At 35.0% G+C, this 13,210-nt stretch overlaps 1 protein-coding gene across 1 annotated transcript in view; it reads right to left on the bottom strand.

The window, feature by feature from the left end:
• Positions 1 to 12,117, bottom strand: part of LOC139975898 (dnaJ homolog subfamily C member 11-like) — a 30,930-nt gene extending 18,813 nt beyond the window's left edge. The window contains exons 1-3 of the mRNA XM_071984176.1: positions 11,965 to 12,117; positions 4,399 to 4,528; positions 3,127 to 3,299 (exon numbers count right to left, since the gene is read on the bottom strand). Coding sequence (XP_071840277.1) covers positions 3,127 to 3,299; positions 4,399 to 4,528; positions 11,965 to 12,039 — 378 coding nt within the window. The 5' untranslated portion in view covers positions 12,040 to 12,117. The remainder of the gene's footprint in view (positions 1 to 3,126; positions 3,300 to 4,398; positions 4,529 to 11,964) is intronic.
• Positions 12,118 to 13,210: the final 1,093 nt, after the last annotated feature.

Here is a 13,210-nt window from a genome sequence, read left to right on the forward strand (position 1 = left end):
TGCATAATGGAGCTTTGTACCTTGAAGTGTAGTTTGGTGTTATAATGGATCGTAAAAGTACTACAATTACATTATCAAATGACTTCAAGTTTTCAGAGTTTTGCATTTTACAATTATTTGTGTTTGTGTTATAACATGCTCAAGTTTGAATATAGCAACCAGATTTATATTCCAGGATAAAAGGAAACCAGATTTATATTCCAGAATAAAAGGAAACCAGATTTATATTCCAGAATACAAGGAAACCAGATTTATATTCCAGCATAAAAGGAAACCAGATTTATATTCCAGAATACAAGGAAACCAGATTCATATTCCAGCATAAAAGGAAACCAGATTTATATTCCAGAATAAAAGGAAACCAGATTTATATTCCAGGATAAAAGGAAACCAGATTTATATTCCAGAATAAAAGGAAACCAGATTTATATTCCAGAATACAAGGAAACCAGATTCATATTCCAGCATAAAAGGAAACCAGATTTATATTCCAGAATAAAAGGCAACCAGATTTATATTCCAGGATAAAAGGAAACCAGATTTATATTCCAGAATAAAAGGAAACCAGATTTATATTCCAGAATACAAGGAAACCAGATTCATATTCCAGCATAAAAGGAAACCAGATTTATATTCCAGAATACAAGGAAACCAGATTCATATTCCAGCATAAAAGGAAACCAGATATATATTCCAGGATAAAGGGAAACCAGATTTATATTCCAGAATAAAAGGAAACCAGATTTATATTTCAGAATACAAGGAAACCAGATTCATATTCCAGCATTAAAGGAAACCAGATATATATTCCAGGATAAAAGGAAACCAGATTTATATTCCAGAATAAAAGGAAACCAGATTTATATTCCAGAATAAAAGGAAACCAGATTCATATTCCAGCATAAAAGGAAACCAGATTTATATTCCAGCATAAAAGGAAACCAGATATATATTCCAGGATAAAAGAAAACCAGATTTATATTCCAGAATAAAAGGAAACCAGATTTATATTCCAGAATAAAAGGAAACCAGATTCATATTCCAGCATAAAAGGAAACCAGATATATATTCCAGGATAAAAGGAAACCAGATTTATATTCCAGTATAAAAGGAAACCAGATTTATATTCCAGAATAAAAGGAAACCAGATTTATATTCCAGAATACAAGGAAACCAGATTCATATTCCAGCATAAAAGGAAACCAGATTTATATTCCAGAATACAAGGAAACCAGATTCATATTCCAGCATAAAAGGAAACCAGATATATATTCCAGGATAAAAGGAAACCAGATTTATATTCCAGAATAAAAGGAAACCAGATTTATATTTCAGAATACAAGGAAACCAGATTCATATTCCAGCATTAAAGGAAACCAGATATATATTCCAGGATAAAAGGAAACCAGATTTATATTCCAGAATAAAAGGAAACCAGATTTATATTCCAGAATAAAAGGAAACCAGATTCATATTCCAGCATAAAAGGAAACCAGATTTATATTCCAGCATAAAAGGAAACCAGATATATATTCCAGGATAAAAGGAAACCAGATTTATATTCCAGAATAAAAGGAAACCAGATTTATATTCCAGAATAAAAGGAAACCAGATTCATATTCCAGCATAAAAGGAAACCAGATTTATATTCCAGCATAAAAGGAAACCAGATATATATTCCAGGATAAAAGAAAACCAGATTTATATTCCAGAATAAAAGGAAACCAGATTTATATTCCAGAATAAAAGGAAACCAGATTCATATTCCAGCATAAAAGGAAACCAGATATATATTCCAGGATAAAAGGAAACCAGATTTATATTCCAGTATAAAAGGAAACCAGATTTATATTCCAGAATAAAAGGAAACCAGATTTATATTCCAGAATACAAGGAAACCAGATTCATATTCCAGCATAAAAGGAAACCAGATTTATATTCCAGAATACAAGGAAACCAGATTCATATTCCAGCATAAAAGGAAACCAGATATATATTCCAGGATAAAAGGAAACCAGATTTATATTCCAGAATAAAAGGAAACCAGATTTATATTTCAGAATACAAGGAAACCAGATTCATATTCCAGCATTAAAGGAAACCAGATATATATTCCAGGATAAAAGGAAACCAGATTTATATTCCAGAATAAAAGGAAACCAGATTTATATTCCAGAATAAAAGGAAACCAGATTCATATTCCAGCATAAAAGGAAACCAGATTTATATTCCAGCATAAAAGGAAACCAGATATATATTCCAGGATAAAAGGAAACCAGATTTATATTCCAGAATAAAAGGAAACCAGATTTATATTCCAGAATAAAAGGAAACCAGATTCATATTCCAGCATAAAAGGAAACCAGATATATATTCCAGGATAAAAGGAAACCAGATTTATATTCCAGTATAAAAGGAAACCAGATTTATATTCCAGAATAAAAGGAAACCAGATTTATATTCCAGAATACAAGGAAACCAGATTCATATTCCAGCATAAAAGGAAACCAGATTTATATTCCAGAATACAAGGAAACCAGATTCATATTCCAGCATTAAAGGAAACCAGATATATATTCCAGGATAAAAGGAAACCAGATTTATATTCCAGAATAAAAGGAAACCAGATTTATATTTCAGGATAAGAGGAAACCAGATATATATTCCAGGATTAAAGGAAACCAAATCTATATGCCAGGATAAAAGGAAACCAGATGATCCAGATCTTTATTCCAGCATAAAAGGTTCAGATAATCTAGGTTTACATAACAGGGCTCAAAATTAACAGTCGTCAGACACGACCGAAATCACATCGGACAACTTAAAACCCTGCTTAGGTTATCCGACGGAAAACTAGCTTACAGTATTTGCCAAAAGTGTTCAACATTTAGAACAAACCTTGCAAAATCCCTATTCTTTCAAAATATCATTTGATATCAAATAAACCTTCAAGTTTACGAACATAACATTACCTGAAAGAAATTCGTGGAAATTGATAAAATTACAGATAATGATGATGTTTGTGAAATTCCTTTGATCTTACATGTTGACAGGATATCCAAGATGAATTTTAAGAAACTAGCTAAAATTATGGAAGGACAGAGGAAAGAAAAAAATCTTTCTTACTCTAGGATTGGTACTCTGTTGAAGCTTTCTCTCTGCATTCTCTTTTTGCAGTCTCTGATATTCTTCAATTATCTCTGCCGGAGTCCTTGTACGAGGGACCACCTGCCAATCTGCTTCTAGGCCTTTCTTACCGTAGACATCATAAATGGCTCGCTTTTCTGGCTGACTTAAAACTGACATAAAAATGGAAACCAAGTTCTTAAATCCAAGTGTTTTCTTACATATTTCTGTGAGAAGTTTAATATGGTGGCTATGAAATGAAATGTTTACCGACCTTTATTCCATATACAGACAGGGTAGTACCAATTGTTAAAATAACCTCTGTGTTCAAAACATAAAACCATGATGTTGTGATCAAGGTTGTTGAGAAGTGAAATACTGTATCTTCACATCAACATCAAAGTTATCTAAAACAGCTTGCCTGGTTATGTTTGTGACACCAAACTGATTTGGTCAGCTGTTGCTATGCTTCTTGAAAGTACAGTACTTTCAAGTATATAATTATACTTTAATATTTGTTGGACATGTGTAGAAAGCTCACAGAAACACAACTTACAAGTAATAACTGAAGAACTCAGTATGAGTTTTATGCAAGTCAATTATAATAGAAAATAAATCTCAAGTTGCACAATGAGCCTTGTATGCAGTTTTCCATTTATCTTAATGATAATTACTCAGCATATATGCAATATAAAGTGGCATATCATTTTACTACTCATTGTACAGTGCAGTGCCATGTACTACTCATTTACTACTCATTGTACAGTGCAGTACAGTACAGTGCAGTACTACTCATTTACTACTCATTGTACAGTGCAGTACAGTACAGTGTACTACTCAGTCTCATTTAATGCTGATTGTACAGTGCAGTACAGTACAGTGTACTACTCATTTACTACTCATTGTACAGTGCAGTACAGTGTACTACTCATTTACTACTCATTGTACAGTACAGTACAGTGTACTACTCATTTACTACTCATTGTACAGTACAGTACAGTGTAGTTACTCAGTTACTACACATTGTGCAGTGCAGTACAGTACAGTGTACTACTCAGTTACTACACATTGTGTAGTGCAGTACAGTGTACTACTCACTTAATACTGATAGTACAGTGCAGTACAGTGTACTACTCACTTAATACTGATAGTACAGTGCAGTACAGTGTACTACTCACTTAATACTGATAGTACAGTGCAGTACAGTGTACTACTCACTTAATACTGATAGTACAGTGCAGTACAGTACAGTGTACAGTACTTATCATTTACCTGTGTATGCTTCTTGGACCTTTGTGAAGATTGATTTAGCAGCAGCTTTGTCCTCCTCTGATTCATGCTTATCTGGGTGATAAAACATGCAAAGCCTGCGATAGGATGATTTCAGTTCCTCATCATTTGCCTGTTAAAGATTATTAATTACTAATAATTACTATTATTATAATAATATTAAACTGTTGCCTCCATCATAAAGCCAGAGCTAAGTTAGTTGATTCATATTTTCTAACATTCAACAAACAGGAATTATATGCTACTTTGGTAAGGAACAATGATCAAACTTACATCCAAATATCAGCGTTCAGAAAATCGTCACTTACAGTAACATAGTGTGATGCTTGTCATTCCTCCCCCCCCCAGGGTTGGCATTTTCCCGGGAAAAAACCTGTTTTTCCCACTAAGTGGTAAAAACCAGGTAAAAACCGGGAAAAACTGGTAAATACCGGTAAAAACCGCCTCCGTCTCGAAAACTATTATTACTGTACTTGTCCGTAATATGCAGGGTCATCAGTAGGCACGATATTGTTTCATGACAGGCATATGTTATTGAATATGGGAGTTTCTTAGCTTCATTTTGAGCTATTTTATCACAACCTTATTCTACTTTTTGTGGAAAAAAGAGTATTTTTCATATTGCACATGTATAGTTATTCTGTCACGATCTCTTTAGCAGTATGCATTGCCTATTGCCCAAACCATTATAGGTCTACTGTACACTGGGACACTCACCCCTCCTAAATTTTTCAAGCCTATTATGTGCTCACATGTATAATATGACGAACCATAGCCCTAGGAGGCACCAACAGTTTGATACTTGTCCATTCTCTAGATTATGGAATTATGCATCTCGATAGGAAAATAAAGTTGGTTGATTTGCGCATCCAATATGGTCATTTTCACAATCAGTGGTGTAACTTTTGTACACTCAGGGCCAAAATTTCAAACACCATATATATTAAAATTTTTACTAACATCACATGTTAAAGGGTTCAAATTTTTGTAACTTCAACTTTTCGGAGCTTAAACATATACGTTTATGGGTGTAATTTTTCGGTGACTGTATGACTCTAGGAAACTTTAAGCAAAAAGATATATTTTTAAGCAACCATATTTACACAGTCTTAAAACAGTACTCTGTTTCAAGTAAACTTTAAAATGCTTATCATTATATGTTACTTAAAAATGAAAAGGATTTGGCAGAAATTTTTTATTACTATTGCAGATATTTCCATGTTAACTGAAAATTTATTGGAAATCAAGGATTGTTTTTCTTAATTTTAACTTTAAACTATTTAATAGAAAGATAAGGCCAAGTCAAACACCCTAAATAATGTCTCCTCACAGAGGGCTAATATCCAATCCAAGTTGCACAAAAATCCATGCAGTTTTGCAAAAGTTGGAATTTTCCCACTTACGCGTTTCGGAGGTGACGTTAACATTTTACATGCGTTTCGGAGGTGACAAAAATGTTTACAAGTTGTTGTAAAGGCTTTTTTGCTAATTAACAAAGAATTAAACACTTAAACTCAATGAATATTCATAACATCTTTAATCAAACACTGATTTAAAAAATATCTCTGCCAAGTAGCAGAGAATGTATGTCAACTACCTGTACAACTAGTGAAACAAGTGAAAGAATACAGAACACAGAATACAATAGTTTTATGTTATAAAAAATAGGTAAATGTCAGGTAAAGCAAATAAGGGCATTTAAAAAGCAATTGAAAACATTGGGCTGAAGTCTCTTACTGTGGCACTCATATTGCAAATGATTATCTCACATACAACATATTGTATATACCTTCAGTCTCTTTTGTTTCGGAGGTGACGCTAAACGTTTACACAACCCAGAAGGCTTGATTCATGCTAAAACACATAGAACTTACCTTGGAAAGTATGAAAAACATTAGAAGGATATGTTGATAATATTTTAATGACATTCATGATACTAGTGCTGTGACTGCTTTTGCTGCCATTCATGATAACTTGGAGACAATACTGTATCCATTCAAAATCATTTGGTTAAATTCACACTGTTTTGGCTAATTGCATATGAAATATTATACCACAAAGAAATGATTAACATTGCGTAGCCATTAGCCATTCTGACTGCTAGTTACAGTACATGTTGGTTACACTTTTGGCAGTGAAACTGACTGTCACATTCCTGTAACCTTTTACAAATTTGAAGAGGACATTCAGTCAATTATTCTGGAAAAAACACTTCATTAACATGACCTAACCACATTCTATCAAAGTGTTAGTGAAAAGTTAGGTAAACACTTGTCAAAAACTGCATAAATGATGGGCTAAAATCATTTAACAGCAGCTTGGCCTTGTTCACATTTAAGAATGCACCCGTACTTCAAGTCCTCAAGGGAAATTAATTCCCTTAGTGTGAACACTCCTTTACTCATACTTCAAGTCGGCATGCAGTCTTAAGAATTTATCCTGCATTCTCAGTAAATGTGATGTGAATGGTCGGAGACTTAATGGTGACCCGAGATTTCCGATATATCAAGTTGCTATTGGGCGGGTAGTACGTACATGTATGTGTTTGTCAGAGGTTGCCCTTCTTAACAGAAACACTACCAAACCATGCTATTCGTGAACCCATTTCATTTTCTTTGAACCAATTTGACCAACACTGCAGAAAAGATGCGGTAACGGTTGTGAGACAAAAACAAACTAAATGACAGTCCACTTAAATCTACTGTTATAACCTTAAATTCATTGTACGCCGTACTGACAGATTTTTGAAGAGGCCAAACTCTGTAATTTGATGTTTATTTCAAAACGGATGATTTTGGGTTCGGTTGCTATGGAAGTTAGTAAAAGGCTAAAACCGTTACGTCTGGCCTGGCCTATAATGAAGTTGCACTTACTAGCTTACTGTATACAGATACAGTAGACCTTAACATTAAATGCCTTTGATGTTAGATTAGCCTCAAATGCGACATCAAGCAGTAAAACACTGACTAGCAAGATCGTTTGCTCATCCACTGAAGGGTTTGGAAGAAATTCAAATCTGGGTTAAAATGTTATGGTAATGCCAGTACAGAGTTGTTTGAATACAGTTAACTGTTTATGTGTGATGATTGTACGTTGCCGTGCAGTGGTGTACGGAGTAGTATGTACTAGTACAGAACATAAGACAATGGCAAAGCACAGGGGGGGGGAATGTAAACAGCTGATATGACCTTTATACGCCTGCGCAGTATATTAATCTCGCAAACAGACGAAACTTACTCGTTCTGAAATGTGAATGCTTCTTGTTCTTAACTAGTTTATCCTCCTTGCGGACTTAATATCAATAATCGCCCAGGTTGCATTCTTAAATGTGAACAAGGCCTAAGAGACCATCTGGAGCAACAATCTAGAGTTAAATGAGTTTTCACTCTATAAAGGTTAGTTATTTGTAATTGGTTGATAAAGGCATTGAAGACTCTCCCCAAACCGTGTGCGGCCATCTGAAAAATGTAACTTTCTGTTCCTTGCAAGTGACGTTTTGTTCGTGTCGCTACAAAATGCAGACAGTAATGAAACGTGATACCTTGTTATCTTTAGCTGGACCTGAGATGTCCATCGCTGTATCGTTTGTACAATGTGCTGTGCTGTAGCTGTACTGACTATACACTAGTGTCTATTAACGATGGTAGCAAGCTGTGTGTGTATTTTCTGGGATCAATGGTGGTGTCTAACACTTTTGTTACACCTCATCGAAACTAGGTCAGATTACCAGCATCAGACATTTCCTTTTGCACCAGTCTTCACTCTTCACACTCTTTAAGAAAAGGGAGGGGAATTCCCTATTCAAATTTTATGTATTTTTGGGAAATCTCTTTTCAGACAATGTGCTGTGACAACAACAGCTCATTAAAGAAGCAATAAGATTCTTTCTTTTTGCTTCAAATGTTACAGCAGCAGGTCTACATATTGTGAACAAATATTCTGAACTTTTGTAGGATATTTACCTGGACCAAATAGTAGAGCCCTCCGTGGTTATAGTGGGAATCATGCAAATTAATGTGTATACTGGTACAGGTCAACATGGTGCAAAATTAAACCTGTGAACATATACTCAACAGCACTGTAGAACTCACAGAAGGTAACATATAACTGCAGCACAAGTGTATGCACTAGTAGAATATTTCAGAAATATGCTCAAACAAAGGGATAGTTCAGTATATTACATGTAAACAATCAATGTCACCTCCGAAACGATAGCAAAGACCACAGGCAGATTGAGCTAATATCTGATAAATTTGTCCCATGTTAATAAAGTTTTAAAAACTGCATGTTTGGTGATTGTGATCTTTTATGGACAGCACTTCATTGCTAATAGATCATTTCATTCAAGTTTATTAATAGCACTAATGTAAGCAATGGTACGCTATCTCTTGTCCAGAAAGGGGAAAAAGTGGCAAAAAAACACATATTTGTAATTTATTCATCAACTGTGCATGTGAGAGTTTCATTAATACTTTGTTCAGTTTGTTACAGTGTTTTCTAAGGTAGATCAAGTCATCCATTAGCATATGATGGTACACAAACAGCTGAAATGTAAAAAATGTAGTGTTAACAATACTGTGTCACCTCCGAAACATTAATTTACAGTTTAATTCAAATTTAACATAATTAATAAAGGACCTTTTAAAAGATATTATCATACTGGTTGCTACACCTCTACAGAATTACTGTAATATGAGTTTTAGCCAAGGAAGATGTTTATTGGATCAGTAGAGATCAAATTTCCAACTAACCTGTTTCGGAGGTGACAAGGTGTTTCGGAGGTGACGCATGTTAACGGAAAGTTAAGAATCTCCCAGAAACTAAAACGACTGGTCATGTTGTCACAACTTTTACTCAAATATTACGTTAGGGGGTGAGGTATATTTTAATAAGTTCAAAATGGCTATACTATTGTTTACATAAATCTTGGACTGAAGAATGCTTTGTTTCGGAGGTGACGGAAAAGTTAACGGAAAAGTTAACATTAAATTTGAAATTAACACAATTTTTTTAAGAATTCCAAATAAAAAATATTTTTTGGCCCAGATATTAGACACATTAGTTATTGTAATAATGCAACCTTACTTAACAAAGTTTACACTGCTTAACTAGAACTTAGTTGCAGTCAAACTTAGGTACCAATTGTTAACGGAAAATGTCACCTCCGAAACGGCAAAATCTAGCCACCGTTCCTTGGCGAAGGAAAGGAAGGAAACCTGGGGAACACAATTGCATTTTAGTTTGGACACTTGTTGATAATATCAACCAAATAAGAACTGGAAAATACCTTCCACCAATAAGTACAGGCTCTGACAAAAACAGGGTAGTTCAGAGTGTACGGCTGAACTAGCATATTTTAAGCATATTTATGGCCACCAAATCAACCTGAAGAAACCGAGAAAGTTCGTTAAGCTACCCAAGGTAGACTTCACTTAGGATGGTCAAATGGCAAAAAATCTAAGAATTCTGGTATTTGGTCACTGAGTTACAAAGCAATAAGTGCCAATATTGGAAGTTACACCACTGATTGTGAAAATGACCATATAGTAGTTTCTATGCTCCTCCACAAGTTCCACATGAATTTTTAGGAATTCTATATAATTTGAGGCTTTTCCCAGTTTTTCCCACTTATACTGTAGGTGGGAAAAACCTCCCAGTAAAAACCGGTAAAAAACCTGGTTTTTACCGGGCGGTAAAAACCGGCCAACCCTGTCCCCCCCCCATTGGGGGGCCTTCCCAACTGTCCTTCCAAACTTGGGAGAATTTGCTTCAAGCAATTATTTGACTACAGTATTCTTTTAATTTAACATGTTACAAATTATTCACAATTCCATGATGCAAAATGCAAAACTGTTAAGTATAGAATGGCAGCCCTTTGTACAGTCTACTGATGCTAACTTTAAATATTTGATGTAGTTCTTCTGTTCCATTAATAAAAACATATTTTGTCAGCACATTTGTAAACCTGTAGTGCAGTCACCAATCAACCACTGGAAATTTTGTTGGTGCTTTGACAAGAAGTCACCTTACAGTATCTGACAGCTCTATGGATAGCAACTAAATTGGTTTTTAAGTGTACAGTACTTTGCAGACTTGCAGTTCATGTGGCCTAATACAGGCTAATATATAAATGAAAAATTACATCAGACATTACATCTGCTCTGCAGAAATAGATGGTAAACACACTGAGGTCAGTTTTTGTGCTACAGTCCTGGTGATTGACAATTGAGACCGACACAGACACCATGTGTGCAAATTATGTTATAAAATAACCCGTGGCAGATCTATAGGGCAGTGGTACAAATGTTTGAAATGCAAGGAACATAAGATTATAAGGTCTTTTGAAGTTTAGACAAAGCTTCTTCTTAATGTAAAGGTAGGTATACTTACAGTATCATGGAAAGGTCCACAAAGGAGGCATGGTGACTGCTAGCCTTATTTGGGTATCAGTTCCTGCATTCCATATTTGGAACACTGCCCATATGGACCTATCAGGTATTGCTTAAATGCTAAAGTTAGATAATTCAGTATTGTTACTGTACATGATGTTGTTCACACAATGATTGCACCTGTACAGTTCTATACATGGAGTTCAACTACAATATATCCATGAGCATGGAAAATGTACCACTATCTCACTTGCTTTTTGTTTTATATGTTAAAGTGATCATATTCATACGCTTCAAAACATTTCTTCCATATTTGATAGTGTTCATCCAGAGCAGGTTACAGGATAATTTAAACCTAGTTTTCAAGAAGTGTGAATGGGTTTAAGAATGCTTTGGACAAGCACTTGAAGCAATGTAATTGGGTCTGAGTGCTGTGTCTTCAGTTTTTTTATTCTCTTCTATAGGGTCCTTGATGATGACTTGAGTGTCCCTCCTGATCCTTTTTCTACTTAACTTAACTAACTGAACCTTCTTTATTTTCATTTAATGTCAGTCGACATGGAGAGCCACTATCATGGAGTGTCCGAAATTCGATCAACTTACGATTCAGTGCCACCATGCAGAATGTTTTGATTGTTAACTGTATTAGGACTAGGCTTTAACTCCGACAACATTAAATTTATGAAAAAATGAATTTATTATGAAGGAAATTTGACCAATTCGCCCTCATCTACCCATCGGAAGGCTTGCCTAAGCTACTGTAGCACTATAGTACTGTAGAGCTAAGCCTAGCCTATACATTTGGTTGAACAAGTGTGATTTGTAGTGATGTGCTTGATGTTCATGTGTGGATGTTTTGGACTGAATATGCGTTTACATGGTACCTGCTGAAAGATCTTACAAGGTGTGCGAAGTGAGGACCCGAACGAAATTGGGACCACATACTATTACTTAGGCCCGGGCATATTACTGTAGCTTAGCCTAGTCAGCTAGCTTAGGCCTAACGTTACACAACTTAGGAATAGGAGGCCTAAGCCTACAGTAGGTTTGGAATGCGGTAAATGTCACGTCGACTTGACAAATAGAACGCTACGCGAACCTGACGAAGCTAAATTCGCAAATAAATTATTATTTAAACGGAATTAAATGATTACTTTACCTCTTTACGAACGTTTAATATCGCATAGAAATCTTCCTCTGTCTTGGCATCATCGTCGCTAACGGGGGCAGCCATTTTGTTTTAATGTGAATTGCCCAGATCCAACTATTACCAATCGGCTATTTTTCGACGCAGTCGAACAGCCTGCAGACTACTTAATTACAAAAAGATGTGGTGCAGACCTAGTATACATAGTCTGACCGAGTCCTGTGAACGTTTCATTTTATCGGATGTTTGCCGGTATTTAAGGCATCATCACCCTCTCCTTTTTTAAGTGCTAATCGTTAATCCATTTTGCGACTAGAAATAATCCATGAGTAAGCTTTAGTCGAGTCATTAACGTGGAGAAAATCGAGTATGTTTTTCAGGCAGTTATCGTCTCAAAGGATTCATGGAGACAAAAAATTCCACTCTGCTAGTTGAAGACTCCATCTAAGTATCTACCCCTTACTTAAGGTATGGTTGATTGAATGCAACCTATTTGACTGACACACTAGGAGCCTGGTCTGATATGTCATGAATTTTGGGCAAATTCATTACTGAATTGGGCTATTATAATCTTCTTGTTGATTTACGGATTACAGGCTTAATGATTCCTTGCAAACATTACAAGAGAACGTTTGAAATTTTGACAACTGTTACCAGCAAGATGTTTGCACTCATATTTACCCATACACGGATTATTAAGTTCATCCTAGTTGTATACTTTTCAGGTATTGCATATATTACTAGGTTTTCAGATTTGTTGATCTGAAATGACCATTGAACTCTACATAAAATATTAACGTCTTTTAAGTTACTTAGGTAAATCTGTATACAAAGACATATGAAGGTAATAATGTTTCCATTTTGGAGTTTTTGCATTTGAAAAGTATTGACATGTTGACCTCAAATGACCAGTAAAGAACTTAAACTCCTTCAAAAAAAAAATAGGGTTAAGATGGATGCACATACCAAGACGGAACTTAATCCAAAAATTGTTTATGGAGTTATCAGATTTTCAAACTTTGACCTCTGTTGAACCTATAATAACCTCTGACCGACATAAAGGACACTGTTCTTGTATTCACTGTGCGCACACTGGATCCATATACCAAGTTATCACGATTATAAGGTTTTCAGACTTTGACCTCTGTTGGCCTCAAGTAACCTTTAACTTCTCCATAAAGCACAATCTTTGCACTCAGGCAAATCCAATAATATGAAGTTCAGTCAAGTATAAGTTTTAAAGTTATTGCATTTAGCC

This window comes from Apostichopus japonicus, chromosome 11 (genome assembly GCF_037975245.1).
Source record: "Apostichopus japonicus isolate 1M-3 chromosome 11, ASM3797524v1, whole genome shotgun sequence".
NCBI classification, from domain to species: Eukaryota; Metazoa; Echinodermata; class Holothuroidea; order Aspidochirotida; family Stichopodidae; genus Apostichopus; species Apostichopus japonicus.